Below are 12421 nucleotides of genomic sequence, written 5' to 3'. Positions count from 1 at the left end.
CTAATCTTTCAATACCTTTTCTAGACCCATCAAGAACAAGGACGTTCTTACAAGGAAGTTTGTGCTCCTGTCATTGAGCGTTTGAGATTCTTATTCAATGAACTACGTCCCGCAGTTTGCAATGATCTCTCTATAATGTCTAAATTTAAACTTCTGAGTTCCTTGCCCCGATGGCGGAGGGTAGCTCAGAAAATTATTAGAGAAAAAAGGAAAAAAAGAGGTAAGGCAACATTGATGTTGTATTTTCTCTGAAACAATGAAAATCAATCTTGTTCCAAGATTTGCTGCTCCTTATTTGAGACTCTTGTTAGCTAAAGCATCAAAGCCATTTGCTTTCTGCTGCATTTTCATGAAGTTTTCTAAATCAGTGATTACATGTCTGCCTGTTCTTGCTGTAGGAACTGACGAGAGCGTCAAGTTTAGGTGAGGCATGCTTCTTTGTGTTCCAGCATATTAAAAATGATTCATCAGTGTCAGTCCCTCTGAATTGGTTTTAGTAAAGTTTAACTAGAAGTGGCATCTTATTAAAAATCGTGTTTTATGAAAGCAGTGTAGTCAAAGAACTGTTTAACTGGGAATAAATTAGTGGTGAACAAATACGAAAGTGCTTTTGAAGTTGGTTTAAAGATAAAAACATATTGCAGATATTACCAGAGCTAATTTGATAATAGTTGGCCATAGAGTTCACCAAGAGTACATTTCCATTTTATTACAGGCAGATCTTAAGCATTCTGTATGCTTAGGTTATCAGGCAAACCTAAAAATGTGACACTGTAATGTTATCAGATTACATGAAAGAATAATTTTTATTTCTAGTGCCAAAAAAATCTGAATCTGCTGATGTGGAAGAATCCAAAATTGGAAACGAAGAGAGTGATTTAGAAGAATCCTGTGTGGTACCTCACAGTCCTGTAGCTATAGATAAAAGGCCCATACCAATCAAATCACCCAAGGTAGGATATCAGATTTTGAATCAACCTTGTGAATAAAAATAGCGAGGAAAAAATATGAGCTTAAAGTGTGATTCTTTAACTTGACATTTAATATTCTGATAATATTGTTTGGGATATATAATTAAGTATGGCGCATTGTTGTAGTGAAACCTGGAATAATTCTTAAAAATAAGCTTGTGCACTGCATATTTAGAATATGTAAAGGTACCTTCTCTAAGTTTTAGATTGTTGATAATCTTAGAAGTGTTCAGATAAACCTTCATTTAAAAAAAAAAATGTTGTGATGGGTTACTTCCTCTTTTTTTGAATATTAATACATTTGAAATTTTATGTAGCAATTGTAAACAAGACAATGAGTTACAAATAATACTAAGCTGTTTCCTGGCTTTGAAAAAGTTTCCTTTTTTTTTTCCCCTCCTGGTATTTTAAATTTGGACATGGTTTTACATGAAATAACTTATATTTTCAGTAATTTAAAATTAAATTGTTTAAAATGTTTTCATTTGCTACCTTCCTGTTCTGCAGGATAAGTGGCAACCACTTTTGAGTACAGTTACAGGTGTCCACAAATACAAATGGCTGAAGCAAAATGTCCAAGGCTTGTATCCACAGTCTGCCCTCCTTAACACCATTGTTGAATTTGCACTTAAAGAAGAGCCGGTGGATGTAGAAAAAATGAGAAAATGTTTATTAAAACAGGTAAAATGGATGAAAATGGGGTCACATGTATTAGCAGTTTACATAAGTATGACGGGTTTTTTTTTTTTTCTCTCTTTTGCAGTTGGAAAGAGCAGAAGTTCGTCTGGAGGGAATAGATACTATTCTGAAATTGGCAGCAAAGAATTTTTTGCTTCCATCTGTGCAGTATGCTATGTTCTGTGGATGGCAGAGGCTTATTCCAGAAGGAGCCAATATAGGGTAAAACTTTTTGTTGCTTTTGCTTTTGCTTTCACAATTCTTCAGTGAGAAAAAAATACTTACTTTTGTTGTTGTTTTTCTATGAAGGGAACCTCTTACCGACTGCTTGAAGGATGTTGATCTGATCCCACCGTTTAACAGAATGCTGCTAGAAGTAACTTTTGGAAAGTTGTATGCATGGGCTATTCAGAATGTCCGGAACATCTTGCTAGATGCTAGTGCAAAATTTAAAGAACTAGGTGAATCTCATTTTGTTGCTGTTGGCTGGGGAGAAAACTGTTTTGAATGAATATTGTTGCATTTTTTTAAAGTTCCCAATAATTGGGATCCTAAAATCAGTTCCCTTGGTTTGTGCTGGGAATTACTTTGACTTTCTGTCTGTCCATGTGTCGTTGCACCCTGACCCCCCTTAACTCACTTTCAGTGTTTAAGAGAGTGTTACTGGTTTCCCAGCAACAGCTGATTAATTACTCATTATTAACATTTTACTATTAAAATCTAAATTACAAAAAGTTTCTTGGAACTTCAGCTTGTAAGTTCTTAAAGCCAAGCAGGGAATAAAAAATATTGTAAACTGTCAATTAAATGAATCTATAACTTATTTTATTGTAGCTCCCAAATATCAGCTGACTTTGTTATTTACATATTACTTTTGAATTAGGTGTTCAGCCTGTTCCTCTACAAACAATTACTAATGAAAATCCAGCAGGACCAAGTCTTGGAACTATTCCACAAGCACGTTTTCTGCTGGTCATGCTGAACATGTTGACGCTGCAGCACGGTGCTAATACTTTGAGTCTCCTCCTTAATTCTGGCATGCTAGCACTGACGCAAACAACACTGCGGCTGATAGGTATGAGATCTTCTTGTTTCTTGTTTGGAAGAAAGCACATGTTTTATAAATCTCTTGTATTTTTTTTATCTGTTGGTGTACCCAAACTACAGAATGACTTTGCTGCTTAAAGCTGGTACTTAATGCTATTTACCTTTACCCCCGATACAGAAACCACATCTGTAAGCACGATTGAGAAGGAAGTTGGTTTGACTATAGCCTTTTTTCAGTCACGATTTTTCTCCGAAGCCTTTGCTTTGGCCATCCTTTGTTAGAATTTAGGAGTGGTAGTGTAATTCTGGTGGAAACATTACAAATAAACTAAAAATGGAAAATTTAAAATGAAAACATTAGAAACTGCCTATTCCCTACTCATTCAGTTTCATTTGTTCTACCTATTAAAACTGTTCCCAGTCTGAATATTTAAGCTGGAAGCTTCCTTTTTTTTTTTTTCCTGTTATAAGTAGTTCTGTGGTGGGTTTTGCTATGATTCAAGTTCTCCTGCTTTTTCTTTCTTGGTTTTCTTAGATAATAGCAAATATTTATTCTTGTAACTTGAATTTAACTGGAGTGCTCATAAGAAGTTTTTCCAAAAAAATTCTGTTAGTAGAACCATTTTGCCACTGGACTCATCACTGTAGTGTCTCTATTATTTGTCACTTATTTTTGTTCAAAATTAAGTAAACTCCTGTGCATTCAAAACCATGATATCCTAGTTTCCTAAAAGCTCATTTGACTGTATAACCTGTTAAGTCAGCTTTCCTATTTGTTATTGCTTTTGTATTGCAAACCTCATGTGCCTTAAAGTTTAAGTGTGACAAAGGTACGTATAAAAACTTGTAGCTGGTTTTAAATTTTTGTTTTCTCTTTAGGACCTAGTTCTGACAACACTGAAGAAGATATGATTGCTTCTTCTCATGGAGCTTCTGCCACAGTCCTAGAAGAGTCAAGAAAGGAAAGTACACCTGTTCAGCTCCCTGTTTCTGGACCAGAGCTGGCAGCCATGATGAAAATTGGTACCAGAGTGGTGAGAGGGGTAGACTGGAAATGGGGTGATCAGGTACAACTTCTTTCATACAGGTTTGGGTGTGTTAAAATCTAAAGTCTCTATTCAGTGGACTGTCTGTGAATTTTATGTTCAAACTTTAAATGTTGTTTCACATTTCAAAGACTTGGAGAATTAACATAAAATATGTTAATTATTTGTTTAACTTCATTTTTGGAGATGGAAATTCTTTTTTAGTGAGGCTGTTCTGATTCACAGTTTAACAGGAAATTGGATCACTTGTTTCCTGCAATACTGTAGACTTCCAACTAGGTGTGTATGGTACTTCTGTAGTACGTAGTAAAATGGATCTAAACAGGAGTGTTCCAGTTTACTACTACTTTCTTGAAGATGGTGAAATGCTTTCCAAATTTATGCTGGATTTTGAAACATAATTGAATGTTTACTACCTAACCATTAGGTTAGTAGCAAAAAAGAGCAATTGCATTATTATTTTATGAAATTTGGATACAAATTAATGTTGTTGATTGTGTAACTTGAGCCTCTGTCTTCTGTCAGGATGGACCTGCTCCAGGTTTGGGACGTGTGATTGGAGAATTGGGAGAAGATGGCTGGATTAGAGTGCAGTGGGACACTGGAAGTACAAATTCTTACAGAATGGGGAAGGAGGGAAAATACGATCTCAAATTAGCTGAGCCACCACCGGCAACGCAGCCCACAACAGAGGATTCAGACACTGAGGATGATTCTGGTAAAAAAGCAATTTTTTTTTTTTTTTTTATAAAAGTGGAGGCAGGGTTTTAGTTGAATTCCAAAATTTATATCTTATAATATGAAAAAGCTTCTTTCACAGGAGAAAATACTTCATCAAAGAAGATTAATTTAATAGGTGTACATTTCTGTCCAGAATCTTTAAGATGGCTTTACTGTGAGAAAGGAGGATAGAAAGGATGGTATCACATTTGTTACATATTCATGGGCCAAAGAAAACGGTATTATCCATCTGAAAGAGTTTCAGTTAGAGATACCAGGAGGTATACATTTTAACATATGTTAATTTCATTCTAAAATGTGGGTTTTTTATATGGCCTAATTATACATCTAGTCACACTCCTTCCCTATTCTTGGCACTCCATTTGGCATTTCTTTTAAGTTGTGTACTGATGGAGAATAACTTGAAAATATCTGCAAAAAATATCTGGTTTGTATTTTGCTCTTGCAGTTGGACATAAGGAATCTTCTTCATGTCAAATAATCTTAGAGAAAATATTTACAACAAATTTCTCACATAGTGTTTGTTTCAGAGCTCTTTGTGAAATAGATTAACTCAATAGTAATGTATTCCTTTGCCTTTTGTGTCTCCCTTCAGAAGGAGAACAAGTTGAAAGGAATCTCCATCCTACTTCCATGATGCTGACAAGTACTGTGAACCTGTTGCAGACACTGTGTCTCTCTGCTGGTGTCCATGCTGAAGTCATGCAAAGTGATGCTACTAGGACTTTGTGTGGTCTACTCCGTATGCTTGTGGAGAGTGGAACAATAGATAAATCAGGTATATTATATAGAAACAGTCTGATTCAGCTATGTGCTTCTGTTTTGTGCTTTGTTGTCTTGTAACTTTGTAAATCTTTTGTTACTGGTTTTTAATCCTTTAAGGCCGAAGGCTAGAAAATGCATTTTCAGAGCTTTTAAAATCTTAATTGTTAGCAAAGGCAACATTAAGTGATCTTGAGCATTCTTAGAACGCAAACAGTAAAAGCGGGAGAAATGCATGGGATGTGTATGGTTGGCTTAGACAATGCATTTCTTTGCAGTCGTCTTCTGTTTGGGGACAGCAGTATGACTCGGTATGTCATATTCATTTCCATAGCTGCTTTGTAATTTCAGAAGTAATGCTGTTAACTACTCTGAAATGAGGACACAGTATAAGGATGAGAGCTGTTTTAAAGGCATATTTAATGAAATTAATTACAGGCTCTAAACTGAAGTTAATAGTTCATGTAAAGACAGTGGAGTAGCTCGGTGTTACGATTTGTCCGAAAAAGCCCCATGTGGTATATAGAGAATTACATAGCTGGTGGAAAAGTCAACTGTTATATGTATATATCTTTTTGTTTTTAGCTTCCTTGCCAAATAAATTAGTTTATAAAGAACAGCATAGGAGTTGGTGCACGTTGGGATTCATTCGAAGTATAGCACTCATGCCTCAGATGTGCAGCACTCTTAGTACATCTCAATGGATAACTTTGCTAATGAAAATTGTTGAGGGGCATGAATCTTTCACTGCTGCTTCACTACAGAGACAGGTAACGTGTGTATTTCCAAATTACTTTGATAGGCAATGAATTTAGTAGACTTTAGTTGTCTATAAAAAAAAAGAAAAAAAAGTGTGTTTTAAAAAACAGATGGGAAATGTCCTTAAATCAGTTTTTTAATTAATTGGGAAAAAGATAACATGCCTTCTTATATTTAGGATTCATTGTTTTAAATATATAAGTTTTTGAGCCTTCAGGGCACTGCACACTCCCTTGTTCTATTGAAAGCCTGAAAGTTTTGTACAGGTGAGAGGCCAAAACAGTGTTCCAAAAATGTATTCCACAAAATCCCATATAATGTTTCCTAGAAGAATAACAAAAATATGGATAAGAAAAATGTGCATTTTCATTTTAAAGTTATTGAGTTGTGTATTATCTACTGTCCCTCCTTCCATAGTAAACTGTTATTAATGTTTTAATTACAGTCTCTCTTAAGAAGCTGCATCTTTGCATCTTATTTTGGTATTGTATTTCCCTTGTCCCCTTTCCCCTTTTTCTTTTTTCTTCTTTTTTTTTAATTTTTCTTCTTTTTTTTTTATTTTCCCTTAGCATCTTGTAGTCCCTTTTTCATGAGATTGAAAAGCAGTCTTATTATGGAATAACTCTTCCAGGTTTTAAGGCTAGGGGATCAAAAGCTCTTCTTAATCTTTTCCTTGATAAGGCATCAGCATTTTTTAACTAAAGCCTTGTATCATAAAGGCCTGTGCATTTTTGTGTGATCTTCCAGCAACTTCTTGCCAGTATTATTAATATGATGAGACTGATGTCATTATTCAGGACTTAGTGCATTAGAGTAATCTGTGCTATTCGGGGAATACTCGGGAGAAATGAGCATTCCTCATGTACCAGCACATAACTTAATAACAAGAAAAAGAGGAGACCTTGTGAAGTTTTAGAAAGACGTGTTATTGACAAGAGGCTCACAAGAAGAGAGATCTCTTCATTGTTATTGGTCACTTGTATTGGTCTTCTGGGTAGAAGATGAGGAAGCTCAAAACCTGAAATACTCCTGTTTAGAATGTGCAACCCTATCTGCTCTTTGCTGCTGCAGTGCTGCACCTTCCCATGTTCCTCGTCAGTCCTGCACTGAGTGTCTAGATTTAGAGATGCCAGCCTGTTCCTTCTGTACTGTGTCGGAGGCCCTAGTTCCACAGTAACTACTTTTGGGTGTCACCGTGATTTGCTTTTTGCTGCCTTGTATCATTCAGCTTTATATCTTATCATTCTTAATTATCATACCTTCATTGCAGAATACTTGGGAACTTTCATTCTGAAATACATCTTAGTACCAAATTCTGAGTCTGGAATATGAATAAACCTTCCCATTCTGTATTCTTATTTTTCCTGCGTGTTTTAGTCATTTACATTGTTTCTCAGTGTGTGTTTGTCTCAAGTCCTGAGTATTGAAGGGGTTGGATTCACTAATATAATATGCCAGTAAAATTGTTACTGACTTTGAACTGGCACAACTTCTTTTAAAATATTCCTTAGCAAACTGAGCAGAAGATCAGTAGCTTTGTAATTTCCACAGCTGAAAAGAAATCAGCATTATAGAAAGAACTACAAAGGCAGGCTAACTTATTTTAAGTCTTTCTTCTGTACTTAATATGTTTGAGTATTTCTTTAATATTTGGTGACATAGAATGGAATAACACTAACTTTGTTCTGTTTTTAGATCCTTGCTGTACATTTATTGAAAGCAGTACTTCCATCCTGGGATAAAAATGAAAGGTCAAGAGACATGAAATTTCTTGTGGAAAAACTGTTTGGATTTTTAGGCAGCCTGCTTAGTACTTGTTCTTCAGATATCCCACTACTCAGAGGTAGAGGAATTTTCCCCTCAGTGGCTTATTTTTATGTATAGAAAATGTGTGCGTTAAATTGATAACTGTTGTGCAATTGCTTTGTCTTTCCAGAATCTACTCTGAGAAGGAGAAAGGCCAGGCCCCAAGCATCTCTAACTGCCACTCACAGTAGTACTTTAGCAGAAGAGATAGTGGCACTACTGAGGACGCTCCATTCGCTCAGCCAGTGGAATGGACTCATAAACAAGTACATCAACTCTCAGCTAACCTCCATCACCCACATCTTTGCAGGAAAACAGTCAGAAGGGGTAGTTTCCACGTTTTAAAATAAGATCATTTTTATAGAAATATTTATTTTGAAATTATAAATATTAAATGTTTATAAACAATATTAAGTTTAATTTTGAAACCATTTTTCTATTTTTATATGTATATATGTATTGTAATTTTTAAATTGAAATATGTGTGATTAACTTTGTATTTTAAAGCAGATAGAAGTATATGTTTTCTCCCTACAGTTAATTTTATTGTTCTTTGTTAGGCTCTGTTGGATGACTACTTTCCTGACACTGAGAATCCAGAGGTGGGAGGCCTAATGGCAGTGTTAGCAGTGATTGGTGGCATAGACAGTCGCTTGAGACTGGGTGGACAAGTAGTTCATGATGAATTTGGAGAAGGCACAGTGACACGCATCACCCCAAAAGGGAAAATTACTGTACAGTTCTATGACATGCGAACATGTAGGGTGTGCCCTCTGAATCAACTAAAACCAGTAAGTTTGTTTTATTGACGCTTTAATACTGGGAAGGGTATGGTTAAAGACTCCGGTATGGTGCAAAGAAAATATTTGTTCGTCGTTGGGTAAATAGATTGACATTGAACACGTACAATGCTCTGAATGCAAATCTAAGACGGTACTCATGTGAACCTCTATAGGGCCTTTAAAGCCTTGTCCTCATTTGTTGAGGAGGTGAAAGGAGAAGGGATTTGAGCTGAAGTCCTTTGACTTGAGGTAAAATCCCAAGTCATGACAATGTGATTTATAGCTCTCACATGAGAGGAGCTTATTTATTTGTATTTAACTTGATTTGCTAACTAGTGTAAAAGGTCTTGGGTGTTCTCACTTGAATTTTAATCTCAAGTTGGTTAATATGGCTTTAGTGAAAGCACAGTCAAAGTGCCTGGTCTACTTCAGGGACTGCAGTTCTTCGTTGCTCTGACTCTGTCTTGCTTTTTCACCAAGTAGACCTACAATTGCGTGGTACAAATACAGGTTTAGGAGCTATGGAGGGAGTAGAAATCCTCTCCAGTTGTTCCTGGTCAAGAGCAATAACACGAATGCTACTTTTTCTCTTCTTCAGTTAATAAGCATTGAAACTTTTGAATGATTTTGTAAAATTTTGTAAAATGCTTACCTGTGGTTTTTTTTGTGTGGGTTTTTTTTTGTTTGTTTGTTTTTTTTGTTGTTGTTTTGTTGGTTTTTTTTTTTGTTGCCGTTGTTGTTGTTTTTGTTTTGTTTTGTCTGGTTCTTCCCCCACTGTCTAGCTTCCAGTTGTGGCTTTTAATGTGAACAACTTGCCTTTCACTGAACCGATGCTATCCATTTGGGCTCAGCTAGTAAATCTGGCTGGAAGTAAAGTAGAAAAACAAAGAATGAAGTCTCCTAATCAGGGTCTTTCAGGTACAGGTTGGTTTTTTTTTTTTTGGGGGGGGGGGGAGTTTGTTTTGTTTTGTTTTTAAATAGATGGATATACTCTGGGAAAAATACTGGTAACAGCAAATGTACATAAGAAAAAGGGTCTTCTGGAACCTTACCTTTTTTCTTAGTCAGTATTGAATAATAGGCACTTATGAGACAAGTTTAGCTAGGAGATGAATTGCTCTGCACTATAAGTGGAATACCATTTTTACTTTGAGAAAATGTAAAAAAGGTTTGGGGCTGGACTTCTTGTATTGAATGGTTTAAAGTATTGGATCCATATAACATCTTAACTGCACTTACTGTGCTATATGTCTGTATGATTGTCCAGGGTGTGAAAATTATGAAGGTGGTGTTTTTAATATCATGGGTCATAGAATGTATGCAGACTTTTTATCCAGGTGCTATTCAAACTATCTTACATCATCAGTATTTCACAGGCTTTCACACAGTGAATTAGGATGTAGACTGATTTTTGCACTGAGGTTATATGAATGATAGCCTTTCTTCTCTAATACAAGAGATTCCTAGCACTAATAGCTGCTTGATATTTCTGACAGGTCAAGTGGATTTGGATCTACTGCGATGCCAGCAATTAAAGCTGTACATACTGAAAGCAGGCCGAGCTCTGCTTTCTCACCAGGATACACTAAGGCAGATCTTATCTCAGCCAGCTGTTCAGGAGTGTGCATTAAATCCTGCAGGTATTCTGAAATGCAACCTGAGTGTGCTGTTGTTTGTTTAGGTGGTAGATAGAGTTCGTGACTATAACACTTGCTAATGGCAGCTGGAGAGCAGAAATTAGGTTTGCTCACTAAAGACTAAAATTAAAATTCAGGAATGCTTTAACCTTATAAGTTATGTGTGAGAACTTCCTTTTGTTGGAGTTAAATGTAGAGCAAGAACACTTTCCTGAGATAGCCACAGTAAAGATCTAGGAAACATGAATGTTTATGCCAACAAGAATACAATATCAAAATAAAAGTTGCAGAATTGTAAGCCAGTTGGTTCAAAGAAGGTATACTCTTTTGAAAGGGCAGTGAATACTTATAGGGAGCTCTTCCCAAGAGGTGTATTAGAGGGAGAAACGACTCAATCCAGAAAGTATGCATCATGGTTTTGGGGATCAATGAGATTGTTGGTTGTCTATATAAAGTGGTTTATCCTGGAAGGACCTCTTTATAATAATCTTACTGGAAGAAGGTGAACTCAGAAGATACTTCTGCAAATTCACTGTCACTTAGTAGTTTCTGCTAGACATGTTCTAGGTGTATTTTAGTAAAACTATTGTTTATGTACAAATGTCTCATTTGCTTTTTTGTACGGAGATTGTGGCACACATGATTTAATCTTGCATGCATGATTCCTGTGGAGAAGAAATATGGGAGAAATAATAATATGTTCAATGAACCAATAGGCTCCAGAGTAAGTCTCCTGACTGACTTATATTACATGGTTTTGGTTAAAATAATGTTTTTGTTTCAAGAGGATGGAGCAGTTGCCTCCCCTGACATAGGAGATATGTCTCCTGAAGGACCTCAGCCTCCCATGATACTTTTACAGCAACTTTTGACAGCTGCTACGCAACCATCACCTGTGAAAGCAATATTTGACAAACAAGAGCTTGAGGTAGAGTCTGTGTTTTCTGCTAAGTAACCTAATAATTAAGTTTTTCTAATTCACATTCCAATTGAAACTTGTTAAGGTCTAAAAAAAAAAAAAAAAAAAAGTGTCACTGAACCCTTTTTGGCAAATAACCTTTAATTTCAGGCACACACACAAAACCCCATGCTAAATATGCTTGTTTTACTTGGACTGATTTATTTTTTCTCATTTAGGCTGCTGCTTTGGCAGTATGCCAGTATCTGGCAGTAGAGTCTACACATCCTTCAACTCCAGTGTTTGAAGACTGCAGCTCTAGTGAAGCTACAACACCCATCACAGTGCAACATATTCGACCCACAAAAGTGAAGAAACGCAAGCAATCTCCAATTCCACCCCTCCCCATTGTAGTTCAACTTATGGAAATGGGATTTCCTAGGAAGAACATAGAATTTGCACTAAAATCTCTGTCTGGAACCTCTGGAAGTGCTTCTGGATTACCAGGTATTTCATTTAGTTAATTTAATGATGTTAGAAGGAGAAGGAAAGTTGTGAGCATATTAAAATGCTACTTAGAAGGGAGCAATTCTTACTTCTCTTTTTGGATACTATCTTAAGAATGTCAGAGAATCCCTTAGAGACAGACTCAGTTTGTTTTCTGTATTAGGAGTGGAAGCCTTGGTTGGCTGGTTGTTGGATCACCCTGATGTTCAAATTACGGATCTCTCTGATGCTGATACTATCTCTGATGAATATTCAGATGAGGAAATAGCAGAGGAGGTGGAAGAAGCTGAAGCCGCTTGCCCTGTCGTAAGTATTAACTTACTAAAACCTAAGTCATGCTAGCTGGGTACAAATTTTGTGATTCTTTCCTTTTATGAACTTGGTTGGAGTACAAGGTCATTCTGCTGTCCCAAGCTTTCAAGACTGTAACAGGGACCAAGTTTGCCATACATTTCTAAGGCATGTTGTAAAAGAACTCAAGAATAATCTATAAATATTTATGTATGAGTAGTACAGGGGAAGAGTGGAATGCAGGTAGATGTTTCACTAGTGGTAGCTATAAGTATCCCTGATAGTTGGTCTCAGTTTTATCTAAAACAGTCAATGCTATAGTATAACAATTGTAGAGGACTCCTCTCCCCCCCCCCCCCCCCCCCCCCCCGCCTCCCTTCTTTTGGTCTAAAAAACTAACGTATGTTAGCTACAATGAATGACTGAGGAGTTGGTAAATAAATGGCAAAAAGATCTCAATGAAGTAACTTAACTTTTTCCTTATAAAAACTATTTT

At 36.2% G+C, this 12421-nt stretch overlaps 1 protein-coding gene across 11 annotated transcripts in view; it reads left to right on the top strand.

Annotated features, from left to right (window-relative positions):
- Positions 1 to 12421, top strand: part of HERC2 (HECT and RLD domain containing E3 ubiquitin protein ligase 2) — a 115507-nt gene that overhangs the window by 51130 nt on the left and 51956 nt on the right. For all 11 annotated transcript variants that reach the window (XR_005931233.1, XR_005931234.1, XM_041119563.1 and 8 more), the window contains 18 exons: positions 25 to 220; positions 817 to 953; positions 1479 to 1652; positions 1735 to 1871; positions 1959 to 2110; positions 2533 to 2724; positions 3576 to 3763; positions 4268 to 4460; positions 5079 to 5261; positions 5831 to 6015; positions 7700 to 7847; positions 7941 to 8137; positions 8371 to 8601; positions 9375 to 9510; positions 10089 to 10232; positions 11015 to 11157; positions 11367 to 11634; positions 11798 to 11940. Coding sequence is in view for 9 of the 11 variants with exons in the window: in XM_041119563.1 (XP_040975497.1) it covers positions 25 to 220; positions 817 to 953; positions 1479 to 1652; positions 1735 to 1871; positions 1959 to 2110; positions 2533 to 2724; positions 3576 to 3763; positions 4268 to 4460; positions 5079 to 5261; positions 5831 to 6015; positions 7700 to 7847; positions 7941 to 8137; positions 8371 to 8601; positions 9375 to 9510; positions 10089 to 10232; positions 11015 to 11157; positions 11367 to 11634; positions 11798 to 11940 (3147 nt within the window). In the remaining 2 variants the exon portion in view is untranslated. The remainder of the gene's footprint in view (positions 1 to 24; positions 221 to 816; positions 954 to 1478; positions 1653 to 1734; positions 1872 to 1958; positions 2111 to 2532; positions 2725 to 3575; positions 3764 to 4267; positions 4461 to 5078; positions 5262 to 5830; positions 6016 to 7699; positions 7848 to 7940; positions 8138 to 8370; positions 8602 to 9374; positions 9511 to 10088; positions 10233 to 11014; positions 11158 to 11366; positions 11635 to 11797; positions 11941 to 12421) is intronic.

The sequence above is a fragment of the Aquila chrysaetos genome, chromosome 23, assembly GCF_900496995.4.
Source record: "Aquila chrysaetos chrysaetos chromosome 23, bAquChr1.4, whole genome shotgun sequence".
NCBI lineage: Eukaryota > Metazoa > Chordata > Aves > Accipitriformes > Accipitridae > Aquila > Aquila chrysaetos.
This window is presented reverse-complemented; position numbering and strand designations above follow the sequence as displayed.